The sequence below is a fragment of the Bombina bombina genome, chromosome 2 (assembly GCF_027579735.1).
Source record: "Bombina bombina isolate aBomBom1 chromosome 2, aBomBom1.pri, whole genome shotgun sequence".
NCBI lineage: Eukaryota > Metazoa > Chordata > Amphibia > Anura > Bombinatoridae > Bombina > Bombina bombina.
Window position 1 is genome coordinate 477,875,192 of NC_069500.1, and position 16,857 is coordinate 477,892,048.

At 41.6% G+C, this 16,857-nt stretch overlaps 1 protein-coding gene across 1 annotated transcript in view; it reads left to right on the plus strand.

The window, feature by feature from the left end:
- PLBD2 (phospholipase B domain containing 2) overlaps positions 1-14,683 on the plus strand; it is a 55,745-nt gene extending 41,062 nt beyond the window's left edge. Inside the window, 2 exon segments of the mRNA XM_053702147.1 lie at positions 12,503-12,665; positions 13,308-14,683. Of these exon segments, the coding sequence (XP_053558122.1) occupies positions 12,503-12,665; positions 13,308-13,475 (331 nt within the window). The 3' untranslated portion in view covers positions 13,476-14,683.
- Positions 14,684-16,857: the final 2,174 nt, after the last annotated feature.

Sequence of the window (16,857 nt, forward strand, 5' to 3'; positions counted from 1 at the left end):
AGCAGTAATGGATAATTCCCTTGCAGCATTTTTATCCAAACTGCCAGTTTTTCCAAAAAAGCGTGATAGCTCCGTTTTAAATACAGATGATGAGCAATCGGAAGCTTTGGATGATTTATCTGTAGTACCCTCACAACACTCAGAAGTAGCAGTGAGGGACGGTCTGTCTGAGGGAGAAATTTCTGACACAGGAAAAGTTTCTCAGCGGGCAGAGTCAGATTGCTTAGCATTTAAATTTAAGCTGGAACACCTCTGCTTCCTGCTTAAGGAGGTGTTAGCTACGCTGGATGATTGTGACCCCATGGTGGTCCCAGAAAAACTGTGTAAAAAGGACAGGTTTTTAGAGGTCCCTGTATACACTGAGGCATTTCCGATCCCAAAGAGGGTGGCGGATATTGTGACTAGGGAGTGGGAGAGACCAGGTGTACCCTTTGTTCCCCCCCCCCCCATCTTTAAGAAAATGTTCCCCATAAACGACCCCAGGCGGGACGCGTGGCAGACGGTCCCTAAGGTAGAGGGAGCTGTTTCAACACTTGCTAAGCGTACAACTATACCAATAGAGGACAGTTGTGCTTTCAAAGATCCTATGGATAAAAAATTGGAAGGATTGCTGAAGAAAATATTTGTTCAGCAAGGTTTTCTTCTTCAACCAATTGCCTGCATTATTCCGGTAAATACTGCAGCGGCTTTTTGGTTTGAGGCTCTGGAGGAGTCGCTCCAGAGGGAGACTTCATACGACGAGGTCATGGATAGAATTCATGCTCTAAAGCTGGCTAATTCTTTTATCACTGATGCGGCTTTACAATTAGCTAAGTTAGCGGCGAAAAACTCAGGTTTTGCCATCATGGCGCGAAGAGCGCTTTGGCTCAAATCGCGGTCGGCGGATGTGTCGTCCAAAACGAAACTGTTAAATATTCCTTTCAAGGGGAAAACCCTATTTGGCCCAGAGCTGAAAGAAGTTATTTCGGATATCACTGGGGGAAAGGGCCATGCCCTTCCACAAGATAGGTTCGTTTAAGGCCAAAAACGAGGCTAATTTTTGCTCCTTTCGCAACTTCAGGAGCGGACCTGCTGCAACCTCTGCTGCCGCAAAGCAAGATAACGCTTCACAGCCCAAAGCAACCTGGAAACCCTTGCAGGGCTGGAATAAGGGTAAACAGGCCAAGAAGCCTGCTCCTGCTACCAAGACAGCATGAAGGGGTAGCCCCCGCTCCGGGATCGGATCTAGTAGGGGGCAGACATTCTCTCTTTGCTCAGGCTTGGGCAAGAGATGTTCCAGATCCCTGGACATTAGAAATAGTTGCTCATGGGTACCTTCTAGAATTCAAGGATTCTCCCCCAAGGGGAAGGTTCCACATTTCTCGTTTGTCTTCAGACCAAACAAAGAAACAGGCGTTCTTACGCTGTGTAGAAGATCTACTAAAAATGGGAGTGATACACCCAGTTCCAATGGCAGAACAAGGACTGGGCTTTTACTCAAACCTGTTCGTAGTTCCCAAAAAGGAAGGAACTTTCAGGCCAATCCTGGATCTAAAAATTCTAAACAAATTCCTCAGAGTTCCATCTTTCAAAATGGAAACTATTCGGACAATCTTGCCGATGATCCAGGAAGGTCAATATATGACTACCTTGGATCTAAAGGATGCGTACCTACATATCCCTATCCACAAAGATCACCATCAGTTCCTAAGGTTCGCCTTTCTGGACAAACATTACCAGTTCGTGGCCCTTCCTTTCGGGTTGGCCACCACTCCCAGAATTTTCACAAAGGTGCTAGGGTCCCTTCTAGCGGTACTAAGACCGCGGGGCATTGCAGTAGCACCTTACCTAGACATCTTAATACAGGCGTCGCCTTTTCACAGAGCCAAGGCTCATACGGACATTGTTCTGGCCTTTCTAAGGTCTCACGGGTGGAAGGTGAACGTAGAAAAGAGTTGTCTGTCCCCGCTCACAAGGGTTCCCTTCCTGGGAACACTAATAGACTCGGTAGAAATGAAAATCTTTCTGACAGAGGTCAGGAAGTCAAAACTGTTGAATTCTTGCCGAGTTCTTCATTCCATTCCTCGGCCTTCTGTGGCTCAGTGCATGGAGGTAATTGGTTTAATGGTTGCGACAATGGACGTAGTCCCTTTTGCCCGAATTCATCTCAGACCACTGGAACTGTGCATGCTCAAGCAGTGGAATGGGGATTATGCAGATTTGTCTCCTCAAATACAAATGGACCAGAAGACCAGAGACTCTCTTCTCTGGTGGTTGTCTCAGGATCACCTGGCTCAGGGAATGAGTTTCTGCAGACCGGAGTGGATCATTGTCACGACCGATGCCAGTCTGTTAGGCTGGGGTGCGGTCTGGGACTCCCTGAAAGCTCAGGGTCTATGGTCTCGGGAAGAATCTCTTCTCCCGATAAACATTTTGGAGCTGAGAGCGATATTCAATACGCTCCAGGCGTGGCCTCAACTAGCGGAGGCCAAATTCATCAGATTTCAGTCGGACAACATCACGACTGTAGCGTACATCAATCATCGGGGAGGAACAAAGAGTTCCCTAGCGATGAAGGAAGTATCCAAGATCATCAAATGGGCGGAGGATCACTCCTGCCATCTATCTGCAATTCACATCCCAGGGGTAGACAACTGGGAGGCGGATTTTCTAAGTCGTCAGTCGTGGGGCACTCCAGAATTGGATTTGATGGCGTCCCGTCAGAACGCCAAACTTCCCCTTTACGGATCCAGATCCAGGGATCCCAAGGCGGCATTGATAGATGCATTAATAGCGCCTTGGTCATTCAGTCTAGCTTATGTCTTTCCACCGTTTCCTCTTCTCCCTCGGCTAGTAGCCAGAATCAAACAGGAGAAGGCTTGGTATGCAGACCTAGTGGACATGTCATCGGTCCCACCATGGAAACTGCCATTGAGGCAGGATCTTCTAATTCAAGGTCCTTTCAAGCATCCAAATCTAGTTTCTCTGCAACTGACTGCTTGGAGATTGAACGCTTAATTCTAGCTAAGAGTGGTTTCTCTGAATCAGTTATACTCTGATACAGGCCAGAAAGCCTGTCACCAGGAAAATTTACCATAAGATATGGCAGAAATACCTTTGTTGGTGTGAATCCAAGGGTTACTCGTGGAGTAAGGTTAGGATTCCAAGGATATTGTCCTTTCTCCAAGAAGGTTTGGAGAAAGGTCTGTCAGCTAGTTCCTTAAAGGGACAGATATCTGCTCTGTCTATCCTGTTACACAAGCGTCTGGCAGCTGTACCAGACTTTCAGGCGTTTGCACAGGCCCTAGTTAGAATCAAGCCTGTCTACAGATCTGTGGCTCCTCCATGGAGTCTAAATTTAGTTCTTTCAGTTCTTCAAGGGGTTCCGTTTGAACCTTTGCATTCCATAGATATTAAGTTATTATCTTGGAAAGTTTTGTTTTTAGTAGCTATTTCTTCTGCTCGAAGAGTTTCAGAATTGTCTGCTTTGCAGTGTATTTCACCCTATCTGGTGTTCCATGCAGATAAGGTTGTTTTGCGTACCAAACCTGGTTTCCTTCCAAAAGTGGTTTCTAATAAGAATATTAACCAGGAAATCATTGTTCCTTCTCTGTGCCCTTATCCAGTTTCTAAGACGGAACGACTGTTGCACAATCTTGATGTGGTTCGTGCTTTAAAATTCTATTTAAAAACAACTAAAGATTTCAGACAAACATCATCCTTGTTTGTTGTGTATTCTGGTAAGAGGAGAGGTCAGAAAGCGACTGCTACCTCTCTTTCCTTCTGGCTGAAAAGCATCATCCGATTGGCTTATGAGACTGCTGGACAGCAGCCTCCTGAACGAATTACAGCTCATTCCACCAGAGCTGTGGCTTCCACATGGGCTTTCAAGAATGAGGCTTCTGTTGAACAGATTTGTAAGGCAGCGACTTGGTCTTCACTGCATACATTTGCCAAATTTTACAAATTCGATACTTTTGCTTCTTCGGAGGCTATTTTTGGGAGACAGGTTTTGCAAGCAGTGGTGCCTTCCGTTTAGGTTACCTGACTTGTTCCCTCCCTTCATCCGTGTCCTAAAGCTTTGGTATTGGTATCCCACAAGTAAGGATGAATCCGTGGACTGGATACACCATGTAAGAGAAAACAGAATTTATGCTTACCTGATAAATTACTTTCTCTTACGGTGTATCCAGTCCACGGCCCGCCCTGGCAATTAAGTCAGGTTCAAATTTATTTTAGTAAACTACAGTCACCACTGCACCCTATAGTTTCTCCTTTTTCTCCTAACCGTCGGTCGAATGACTGGGGGGGCGGAGCCTGAGGGGAGCTATATGGACAGCTTTGCTGTGTGCTCTCTTTGCCACTTCCTGTAGGGATTGAGGATATCCCACAAGTAAGGATGAATCCGTGGACTGGATATACCGTAAGAGAAAGTAATTTATCAGGTAAGCATAAATTCTGTTTTTTCATCATTCAGTTTTAAACAACTTTCCAATTTAACTTTTTTCTAATTTGCTTCATTATTTATATAAAATGTGCAGCCACCAATCGGCAAATAACACCCAGGTGCGGAAACTACCTAGCTATGCTTTTCAACAAAGGATAAATTAATAAAGCAAATTTAGATAATTGAAGTAAATTGGAAAGTTGTTTAAAACTGTATGCTCTATCTGAATCATGAAAATTATTTATGTTTCCTGTCCCTTTTAAGCAATGTGGATTAACCCTTTGGCTGCTAAGCCTTTTCCCACCTGGGTGCTAAGATGGATGTGAGCTCTTTTTTTTTTTTTTTTTTTTTTTTATATATATATATATATTTTTATATATTTTTTCAGATCCCCAAGACTTATAGCGTTGGAAAGGATTAGGCGATTACCTTTCCAACGGTGGGTCTTTGGGGTCTGTAGCTGCTTAGATGTCTGAGATACAGGCTTCTAAGCAGCATGCTCCCATTTCCCTATATTGTCTATTGTTAATTTTAAATAAAGTTGCGCGGTGACAACACCGCATAGGTCAGAGCCCCCTGATTGCCCTCAAGGTGGGTGAGTGCTAGTGATGGCTCTGAGCCGTTGTCAGCACCTGACTGGGACAATTTGTGACGGCTCAGAGTTGGGTTGCCACCTCAGCCATGTTTTCCTGGACACTTATGAGTTACACATGCTGCAGGGTGTGCAGGGAGGGACATGTATTGTGTTTCTGGACAGCACTATTCATATTCCTCCCTGCACACCCTGCAGCATGTGTAACTTATAAGTGTTCTGTATTTTAAGGAACGGGTGGCAACCCTACTCAGAGCCGTTGTCCAGCACTCAAAAGGGTTAATTATACATTTTCTTCCCATCTTGAACTTATCCATGAAGCTACAGCTTCTTTTGCTATAATTAAATCTCTATTCTGCTGCATCATTCTAATGGGCCCATCAACCATAATTTATCTGTGCCCTTCCAGCTACTTTTAAAGTTGGATTGACAATCTAGTCAAAAATTAAACTTTCATGATTCAGATAGGGCATGCTATTTTAAACAACTTTCAAATTTACTTTTCTCCAACATTGGTGTGTCCGGTCCACGGCGTCATCCATTATTGTGGGAATATTCTCTTCCCCCAACAGGAAATGGCAAAGAGCACAGCAAAAGCTGTCCATATAGCCCCCTCCTCAGGCTCCCGCCCCCCCCAGTCATTCTCTTTGCCGCTCTGAACAAGTAGCATCTCCACGGAGATGGTGAAGAGTATGTGGTGTTTAGTTGTAGTTTTTTTATTCTTCTATCAAAAGTTTGTTATTTTGAAATAGTACTGGTTGTGCTATTTACTCTGAAACAGAGATGAAGAGTTCTGTTTAAAAGAGGAGTATGATTTTAGCAGCAGTAACTAAAATCAATTGCTGTTCCCACGCAGGACTGTTGAGCCCAGAGAACTTCAGTGGGGGGAACAGTTTGCAGACTTTTCTGCTCAAGGTATGACTAGCCATTTTTCTAACAAGACTGTGTAATGCTGGAAGGCTGTCATTTTCCCTCATGGGGATCGGTAAGCCATTTTCTTAGACTCAAAAGAATAAGGGCTTATTATGGGCTATTAACTGGTGGACACTCTTAAGGGCTAAATCGATTGCTTATTTAAGTATTATTTACAGTTTGAAATGGATTTCACACTTTTTATTATTGGGGAAAGTTTTTAACGCCAGGCACTAGTTAAGACACCTTCCCAGTCAGGAAGGGCCTTTCACTGTAGTAGGCAGAGCCTCATTTTCGCGCCATTATTGCGCAGTTTCTTTTGAGTGCAGTGCATGCAGCTGCATGTGAGAGGGTCTGGTATCCACTGAAAACGTTCCTGGAAGGCTTGAATTGGTATCGTATACCCCCTGGGTTAGGTGAAGTCGCAACAAACGCTGTGGCTGGGACTGTAGTGGGGTTAAATTGCAATCGGCTCTGTTTTCCGCATTTTAAGGGTTAAAAGCTTGAAAATTGGGGCTGCAATACTTTGAATGCATTAAGACACTGTGGTGAAAATTTGGTAAAGATTGGATAATTCCTTCATAGTTTTTCACATATTCAGTAATAAAGTGTGCCCTGTTTAACATTTAAGAGACAGTAACGGTTTTGTTTAAAAACGGTTTTTGTGCTTTATTAACCAGTTTAAGCCTGTCTAACATGTCTGTACCCTTCAGATAGATCATGTTTCTGTATGTATGGAGGACAAGGTGGTTCCCCCTTCAAATGTATGTGATAATTGTGCCATGGCGTCCAAACAAAGTAAGGACAGTACTGTCACATTTAGTAAGGTTGCCCAGGATGATTCCTCAAATGAAGGAAGTAGGGATAGTTCTGCATCCTCTCCTTCTGTGTCTATAACCAGTTATGCCCGCGCAGGGCGACCCTAGTACTTCTAGCGCGCCAATGCTGGTTACTATGCAACAATTGACGGCAGTAATGGATAACTCCATAGCTAATATTTTATCCAAAATGCCAGCATTTCAGAGAAAGCATGATTGCTCAGTTTTAAACACTGTAGAGCAGGAGGGCGCTGATGATAATTTATCTGTCATACCCTCACACCAGTCTGAAGTGGCAGTGAGGGAGGGTTTGTCAGATGGAGAAATTTTTGATACAGGAAGAATTTCTCAGCAGGCAGAACCTGATGTTGAGACATTTAAATTTAAATTAGAGCATCTCGCGCATACCTTAAGGAGGTGCTATCTACTCTGGATGATTGTGACAATTTGGTCATCCCAGAAAAATTGTGCAAGATGGACAAATTCCTAGAGGTCCCGGTGCACCCTGATGCCTTTCCAATACCTAAAAGGGTGGCGGACATAGTGAATAAGGAGTGGGAGAAGCAGGCATACATTTTGTCCCTCCTCCTATATTTAAGAAATTGTTCCCCATGTCGACCCCAGGAAGGACACATGGCAAACAGTCCCTAGGGTCGAGGGGGCGGTTTCTACACTAGCCAAACGCACGACTATTCCCATTGAGGACAATTGTGCTTTCAAAGATCTATGGATAAAAAATTGGAGGGTTTGCTTAAAAAGATTTTTGTACAGCAAGGTTACCTCCTTCAACCAATTTCCATGCATTATTCTGTCACTACAGTGGCGTGTTTCTGGTTCGAGGAACTGGAAAAGTCGCTCAGTAAGGAGACTCCATATGAGGAGGTCATGACAGAATTCACGCACTTAAGTTAGCTAATTCCTTTATTTTAGATGCCGCTTTGCAGTTAGCGAGATTAGCGGCGAAAAATTCAGGGTTTGCAATTGTGGCGCGCAGAGCGCTCTGGCTAAAGTCTTGGTCGGCGGATGTATCTTCCAAGACAAAATTGCTTAATATCCGTTTCAAAGGTAAGACCCTTTTTGGGCCAGAATTGAAAGAAATTATTTCAGACATCACTGGGGGGAAAGGGCCATTGCCCTCCCACAAGATAGGCCTTTCAAGGCTAAGAATAAGTCCCAATTTTTCGTTTCCTTTCGCAATTTCAGGAACGGACCGGCTTCCAACTCTGCAGCCTCTAGACCAAGAGGGTAACGCTTCCCAGACTAAACCAGCTTGGAAACCAATGCAAGGCTGGAACAAGGGTAAACAGGCCAAGAAGCCTGCTGCTGCTACCAAGACAGCATGAAGGGGTAGCCCCCAATCCGGGACCGGATCTAGTAGGGGGCAGACTCTCTCTTTGTCTCAGGATTGGGCAAGAGATGTTCAGGATCCCTGGGCACTAGAAATAGTCTCTCAGGGTTATCTTCTAGAATTCAAGGAACTACCCCCAAGGGGAAGGTTCCACATGTCTCACTTATCTTCAAACCAAATAAAGAGACAGGCATTCTTACATTGTGTAGAAGACCTGTTAAAGATGGGAGTGATACACCCAGTTCCAGCTGTGGAACAAGGTCAGGGGTTTTACTCAAACCTGTTTGTAGTTCCCAAAAAAGAGGGAACTTTCAGACCAAATTCTGGATTTAAAAATTCTAAACAAATTTCTCAGAGTTCCATCGTTCAAAATGGAAACCATTCGAACAATTTTACCTACAATCCAGGAGGGTCAATATATGACTACCGTAGATTTAAAGGATGCGTATCTACATATTCCTATCCACAAAGATCATCATCAGTTCCTAAGGTTCGCCTTTCTGGACAAACAGTATCAGTTCGTGGCTCTCCCATTCGGGCTAGCCACTGCTCCCAGAATTTTCACAAAGGTGCTTGGGTCCCTTCTGGCGGTTTTAAGACCAAGGGGCATTGCAGTGGCACCTTATCTGGACGACATTCTAATTCAAGCGTCGTCTCCTTCCAAGGCAAAGGCTCATACAGACATTGTTCTAGCCTTTTTTCAGATCTCACGGGTGGAAGGTGAACGTAGAAAAGAGTTCCTGTCTCCGTCGACAAGAGTTCCCTTTTTGGGGAACAATAATAGATTCTTTAGAAATGAAGATCTTCCTGACAGAAGTCAGAAAGTCAAAGCTTCTAAACGCTTGTCAAGTTCTTCACTCTATTCTGCAGCCTTCCATAGCTCAGTGCATGGAAGTAGTAGGGTTGATGGTTGCAACAATGGACATAGTTCCTTTTGCTCGAATTCATCTAAGACCATTACAACTGTGCATGCTCAATCAGTGGAATGGGGACTATGCAGACTTGTCTCCAAAGATTCAAGTAGACCAGATGACCAGAGACTCACTCCGTTGGTGGTTGTCCCAGGATCACCTGTCTCAGGGAATGAGTTTCCGCAGACCAGAGTGGGTCATTGTCACGACCGACGCCAGTCTATTAGGCTGGGATTCCCTGAAAGCTCAGAGTCTCTTCTCCCGATAAACATCCTGGAACTGAGAGCGATATTCAATGCTCTCCGGACTTGGCCTCAACTAGCGAAGGCCGGATTCATAAGATTCCAGTCAGACAACATGACGACTGTAGCTTACATCAACCATCAGGGGGGAACAAGGAGTTCCTTGGAGATGAGAGAGGTATCCAAATCATCAAATGGGCGGAGGATCACTCCTGCCACCTATCTGCAATTCACATCCCAGGAGTAGACAACTGGGAGGCGGATTATCTGAGTCGTCAGACTTTCCATCCGGGGGAGTGGGAACTCCACCCGGAGGTTTTTGCCCAGTTGACTCCATTATGGGGCATTCCAGACATGGATCTGATGGCGTCTCGTCAGAACTTCAAGGTTCCTTGCTACGGGTCCAGATCCAGGGATCCCAAGGCAACTCTAGTGGATGCATTAGTGGCGCCTTGGTCGTTCAACCTAGCTTATGTGTTTCCACCATTCCCTCTCCTTCCCAGGCTTGTAGCCAGGAACAAACAGGAGAAGGCCTCGGTGATTCTGATAGCTCCTGCGTGGCCGCGCAGGAATTGGTATGCAGACCTGGTGAATATGTCATTGGCTCCACCATGGAAGCTACCTTTGAGACAGGATCTTCTAGTACAAGGTCCATTCGAACATCCAAATCTAGTTTCTCTGCACCTGACTGCTTGGAAATTGAACGTTTGATTTTATCCAAGCGTGGGTTTTCAGATTCAGTGATAGATACTCTGGTCCAAGCCAGAAAACCTGTGACTAGAAAGATTTACCATAAAATATGGAAAAAATATATCTGTTGGTGTGAATCCAAGGGATTCTCCTGCAGTAAGATTAAAATTCCTAAGATCCTCTCCTTTCTCCAAGAAGGTTTGGATAAGGGATTGTCAGCGAGTTCTCTAAAAGGACAGATTTCTGCTTTATCTGTCTTGTTACACAAACGACTGGCAGCTGTGCCAGATGTACAAGCTTTTGTACAGGCTTTGGTCAGAATCAAGCCTGTTTACAGACCCTTGACTCCTCCTTGGAGTCTAAATTTAGTTCTTTCAGTTCTTCAAGGGGTTCCGTTTGAACCCTTACATTCCATAGATATCAAGTTACTATCTTGGAAAGTTCTGTTTTTGGTTGCTATTTCTTCTGCAAGAAGAGTTTCTGAATTATCTGCTTTGCCGTGTAATCCACCCTATCTGGTGTTCCATTCAGATAAGGTCATTTTGCGTACTAAGCCTGGTTTTCTTCCGAAGGTTATTTCCAACAGGAATATTAACCAGGAAATAGTTGTTCCTTCTCTGTGTCCGAATCCAGTTTCAAAGAAGGAACGTTTTTGTTACACAATTTAGATGTAGTTCGGGCTTTAAAGTTCTATTTAGAAGCAACTAAGGATTTTAGACAAACCTCATCTTTGTTTGTCGTTTACTCTGGTAAGAGGAGAGGACAAAAAGCTACGGCTACCTCTCTTTCTTTCTGGCTGAAAAGCATTATCCGATTGGCTTATGAGACTGCCGGACGGCAGCCTCCTGAACGAGTCACAGCTCACTCCACTAGAGCTGTGGCTTCCACATGGGCCTTCAAGAACGAGGCTTCTGTTGATCAGATATGTAAGGCAGCGACTTGGTCTTCTCTGCACACTTTTGCCAAATTCTACAAATTTGATACTTTTGCTTCTTCGGAGGCTGTTTTTGGGAGAAAGGTTTTGCAAGCCGTGGTGCCTTCCGTTTAGGTAACCTGATTTCCTCCCTCCCTTCATCCGTGTCCTAAAGCTTTGGTATTGGTTCCCACAAGTAATGGATGACGCCGTGGACCGGACACACCAATGTTGGAGTAAACAGAATTTATGCTTACCTGATAAATTACTTTCTCCAAGGGTGTGTCCGGTCCACGGCCCGCCCTGGTTTTTTAATCAGGTTTGAAAAATTTCTTTCTCTATACACTACAGTCACCACGGCACCCTATAGTTTCTCCTTTTTTTCTCCTAACAGTCGGTCGAAATGACTGGGGGGCGGAGCCCTGAGAGGGGCTATATGGAGAGCTTTTGCTGTGCTCTTTGCCATTTCCTGTTGGGGAAGAGAATATTCCCACAAGTAATGGATGACGCCGTGGACCGGACACACCGTTGGAGAAAGTAATATATCAGGTAAGCATAAATTCTGTTTTATCATCAAATTTGCTGTATTCTTTGTTTGCACAGATGGCTGCACCTCACTGAATAGGCCCAAAGGATTGTCTGTGGTTGCCATTTCCCTTGCTCAGAGGAGAATTGCCTGGTATTTCGGGGCTAGACTGATATACTTTAAAGTTTTCCTCTGTGAAAAGCATAATTAGGCTAAAAGAAGCTACTCCTATGTGGTAACTCGCCATAGAACAAGCTACTGAGCTGTTTGTTCCTGGCAGATTGCTTCTCTTTCTGTATGCTTTAGTGTAACTGCCTAATTGAAAATGTAATTTCTAAATGACCTGTAGAAAAGGTTTCATCTAAAAACCTCTTTGCAGAAAGATGCATCTATTGAATAGGCCTTCTGCTTTGCCATCACCTTTGATCCTCAAACTTCACATCTATCAATTTACCCGGTCTTGTTTACTCCACTAACAAATCATTCCATTCCGTTGTTTCCTAAACTTATTGGGGTATGAAGCACAAACAAAATATGTTGTGATTTAGACTGAGCATACCATTTAAAAAAAAAAGTTTCCAATTTACTTCTATTATCAAATTTTGATCATTCTCATGGTATTCATTGTTGAAGAGATACCTAGATAGGTGTCTGGAGCACTGCATGGCAGGAAATAGTGCTGCCATATAGTGCTCTTGCAAACTGATACAATTTTTGCAAAATGTCTGCCATATAGTGCTTACCTTCCTGCTTTTCAACTAAAGACACCAAGAGTATGAAGAAAATTTGATTATGGAATCAGTTTGCAAGTTTTTTTTAAAATGTCGCACACTATCTGATACATGAAAGGAAAAGAAAAATGGGTTGCATGTCCCTTTTAAAACTCTCTGCAATTGAAACCGTTTCTGTAATGCGACGTATGCCTTGCATGCATTTGCACTGTTTCAGCATGACAGAATTTAGTGGTTTATTATTATTCCTGTTATTGATGTTAATTATGTAAAGTTTGCAGGTCTACTTTTGGTTCTTCCCTATGTAGTAAGGCAATGAAATCCCGGTCAGGGAAAATGTCTGTAATTAGAGATACACAAATGTAGTAACAGTGACCTTTATCTATATTTCAGGTACAACGACTATCTTCATGACCCACTGTCCTACTGCTCAAGCTGTGAGCCCAAACAAAATGCAGAAAATGCCATTTCTGCTCGCTCTGATCTCAATGCAGCCAATGGAACGTACCCATTTGGAGCTCTGCGACAACGGCAGCATGGGGGTACTGACATGAAGGTGAGTGAGATTAACCAGCTTTGGTTTTTGTGTAGCTGAGACAGGAAAACAAAAATACAGTTATTGAAGCCACATTTGGTGTCAGCAGCAGAGTGTCTATGTATATTCATGTTTATTTCCTAGATATTTTATGCAAAGTTAAAATATAAATAAAATTCCTCTACAAAATACAAATAAAATGCTATGCATAGTAAATCAATGTGCAATATTTTCTCATTGTTCATTTTATCCTTTTTTTTTTTTCTGTACTTTAACTGTGAATATTGTGGGTTTCCAAGTCAGATTATTAGAAGTGCACGTTTCACATGTCCACAAGATTACCCCGCTACATACCTGTCCCTAATTGGCCTCAACACTATTTTTCCTCACAAAATTCTGATAAAATCTGGCAAACATTATTGTGGAATAACAAGATGGGTCATTATTTTTATTCTTTATTAAATATTGTGGATTCCTTGCAAAAAGTATTGTACCAGGCAGCCTAGTTTATCTTCTTAATCTGTCTCTTCTGTGACCGTCCTGTCTAACCTTATCTGTGTGTCTGAAACGGTTATCCATTTTGTTTTGTTACATTTATTTCCTATGGTGAGTTTGCATGATATGCTGGTCAGTTATAATTATCCTCTTCTTCTTCCTCTTCAGGTAACCACATATGACATGGCCAAGTTGTTTCAAATGGTCGCAGTGAATGGACCTACATGGGACCAGGTTCCTCCTTTCCAGTGGAGCACATCTCCCTACAGCAACCTTATGCACATGGGTCACCCAGACATCTGGAAATTCTCTCCAGTGACAATTCATTGGGACTGAGGTGCATCATCTCCTTCAATCGTATGAGTGGCCGTGCCTAAAACCATGAGTCCTCCATCCCCAAAGCAGCATGTGAACTATTTTTGCTCAAGTGCAATCACATTTTCACTTTTAAAAATTCTGATATTTTTTTTTTATTTTTTAAAAATAAATGTAACAAATCAATACCCCACCTCAACATACTTTCTCCTACAAGACATTTGAAATAACTGAATGGCTTGCAAAGATGGTAGGAGCCAGCTTATTGCTGTTGAGCCGCCTTGGCAGAATAATGTAACTGGGTTTGTTTCTAGGAGCATTTACACGTTTTCCTTTTTCTTACAATGCTTATGGCATTTTTGGTATTAACTATGTTTTTTTTTAATCTGATGCAGTTGCGGACTATAAAAGATTTGTAACTTTTTTTTTTTTTTTTTTTTTTTTGCCGACGCAAACAAACTGAGAGCTTAAGATAGACTGCTCACCTAATAAATAGACTTTTTTTTTCCCTAATGATACTTGCTAGCTAATGCTGTGTTATTTAGCTGTAATATCAACCTAGGTTAATGTCTTTTATGTTAAGTGACCTACAAGCTATCTACACATTGTTGCTTTATGCAGGAGATCACTGTTCGCTTCTCAATCTACATTCTGGATGAAGCACTTCTGTTCTGACTCGCAACATTGTGAGAAACTGAAAGCTGTATTTCTGCATTTGTATCTTTTTGCAGACAAATTTTTCCAATATTCCCAGTATCATTCCCCTCATTTATTTTGTTGTTCTGTTGCGCAGTAAAGCCGTCTCTAAAAAATTTTTTTTTTTTTTTTTTTTAAAAGGTGATCACTCATAAGAGAACATGATTTGTTGCTGTCAAATCTCCATACAAAGCATACATTACTTTTTTCTAATGCAACTTCTGCTTTAGGCAAGACCTTTAAATCCTCAGCTCTTTGGATGCAATGCTATATCCTAGGGCATAAAACAGTCTATCACTGTCATTCTGTGCTACCCAGGGTTAAAAGGTCACCTTTGACGATAATCTTTCATACAGCATCTACCAAAAAGATAAAGGTGATCCCTGCCTTTTAAAATAAATGTAGAGGCAATTCATTTTTTTGTTTTGTTACTATGTGGATCTGCACTTTTTTTATATGTAAATGATTTAGTCTTTGCAATATGATTGGTTTGTGTTTGCTAAACATAATAAAAGTTGATTATAATTTCTTAATATTAACTGGTCACATTATTAGTATCCCATTTTTAGAATCTTGGGGGTCTAGATTTCATTCATTTGTTGTCTACAAAGTTGTAAAGTGTGTGAGTGTGATGTGGCTTCATGTGGAGATGGAGTGAACCTTGTTTTATGCTTAAGACTGTATCTTGTATTGGGATACATAATATGTTCAAATATAATACAGGTACAAATCCCCAAATCCGGAATTCCAAAATCAAGAATTTATTCAGAAATCCAGAAAATCTTTAAAAATTATACAATTTTCCCCTCCAGTAAGTCACTCTTCTCTGCCTTTCTGATTACAATCCTGTGTTATCGTTATTAATAGATGTACTATCTGTATTAAAAATGGTATAACTACATTTAGGTTGGATGTATAAGCTATATTATGACATTTAAATATAACTTACATGACGTTGTTTACACTTGGTCCCAACTCCATACTGTCCCATTTGCCAAATTCAATTATTCTAAAATTATATATATATATATATATATCCCCTTTAACCCTCCCAGGTGGAGGCAAGAAAGATAGTGAAGATGTGTGAATTACAGTGCATCGTGTGTGTGTGTGTGTGTATATATATATATATATATATATATATATATATATATTCAAATATATTTATAAAAGAAAAATATATTACACACATAGCAGAGCTATACGAGATGCTATGTTTAAAGTAGGGGAATACAGCACTGAGGATATACTTAACTTTGATCTAATATGTAGAAAAAAGGCTGAAACATTGTAACAAACAAAGAGGCTCAAACACAAAAGGCCCAATTGATATACAACACATTTATTGCTGAAAACAAAATAAACAACCAAACTATAGAGGTAATGCAAATGAATACCACACCTAAATATGCCACTGCAGTGGAAGGCCTAGACAAATCTACACCAGTTGCTACACTGATAATTAGACTAAACTCATGTGTATATGGTACAAAAACAATGACAGTTTCGATAGAACATAGAAGCAACAGAGAAAGACCTGACGAGGCCCTGACCGCAAAGTATTGTGGGGCGAAACGCACGTCGACAGTCATTTGAAATCAAGCAGCTGAGAAAATTACCTGGTATGGTGTTATAACACGAAAGATCCGGAAGGAATTTTGGCAGAGGCGAGAAAAGTTTGTCTACCCTGGAGCGAGTCTTCAAGTTCCACCTGTTAAATCACGGAGTTAAGGAACCAGACGAGAAATACCGGGTGAGACTGGATGCCGGATGCGAAGTCCCGGCCTGCTTATCTACATGCCTCAAGTTTGTGCCTAAGATACCCGGACTTTGCTGCTCGATACCATCTTTACCTATATGAGGTTGTATATGTTTCTCTTTACCTTAAGTGCCGTCTCTGGATAAAAGCCTGTCATTTCAGAATTCACTCATGCTTTAAGTAAGCTGACATTGGAGGACGCTCTTACCTCGATCTTGTCAGCTGTTTTACAAATTACGGTACTGAAATATCAATGAGCTCAATAGTTGCAACTAAATGAAAGAAGATATTAACATCATATAAGATAATGTTAATGGAACTTTGTTGCTTTGGGACTTTTCAGTTTCAATCACACATTGTTGTCTTTCTCTGTTGCTTCTATGTTCTATCAAAATTGTCATTGTTTTTGTACCATGTACACATGAGTTTAGTGTAATTATCAGTGTAGCAACTGGTGTAGATTTGTCTAGGCCTTCCACTGCAGTGGCATATTTAGGTGTGGTATTCATTTGCATTACCTCTATAGTTTGGTTGTTTATTTTGTTTTCAGCAATAAATGTGTTGTATATCAATTGGGCCTTTTGTGTTTGAGCCTCTTTGTTTGTTACAATGTTTCAGCCTTTTTTCTACATATTAGATCAAAGTTAAGTATATTCTGAGTGCTGTATTCCCCTACTTTAAACATAGCATCTCGTATAGCTCTGCTATGTGTGTAATATATTTTTCTTTTATAAATATATTTGAATTTCTATAAATTTTGGGGTCTGCACCAGGACCTGGCCCAGCCGGTGCGGTCCAGGTTATTTCATATTTTCAGACATTGTATCTTGAAGTTTTAATAAAGGTGTCTGATATAATCCCTTTTTCTCCCTATTATATAATCATAAATAAAAAATTTATATATATATATTATATATATATAATATATATATATATATATATATATAT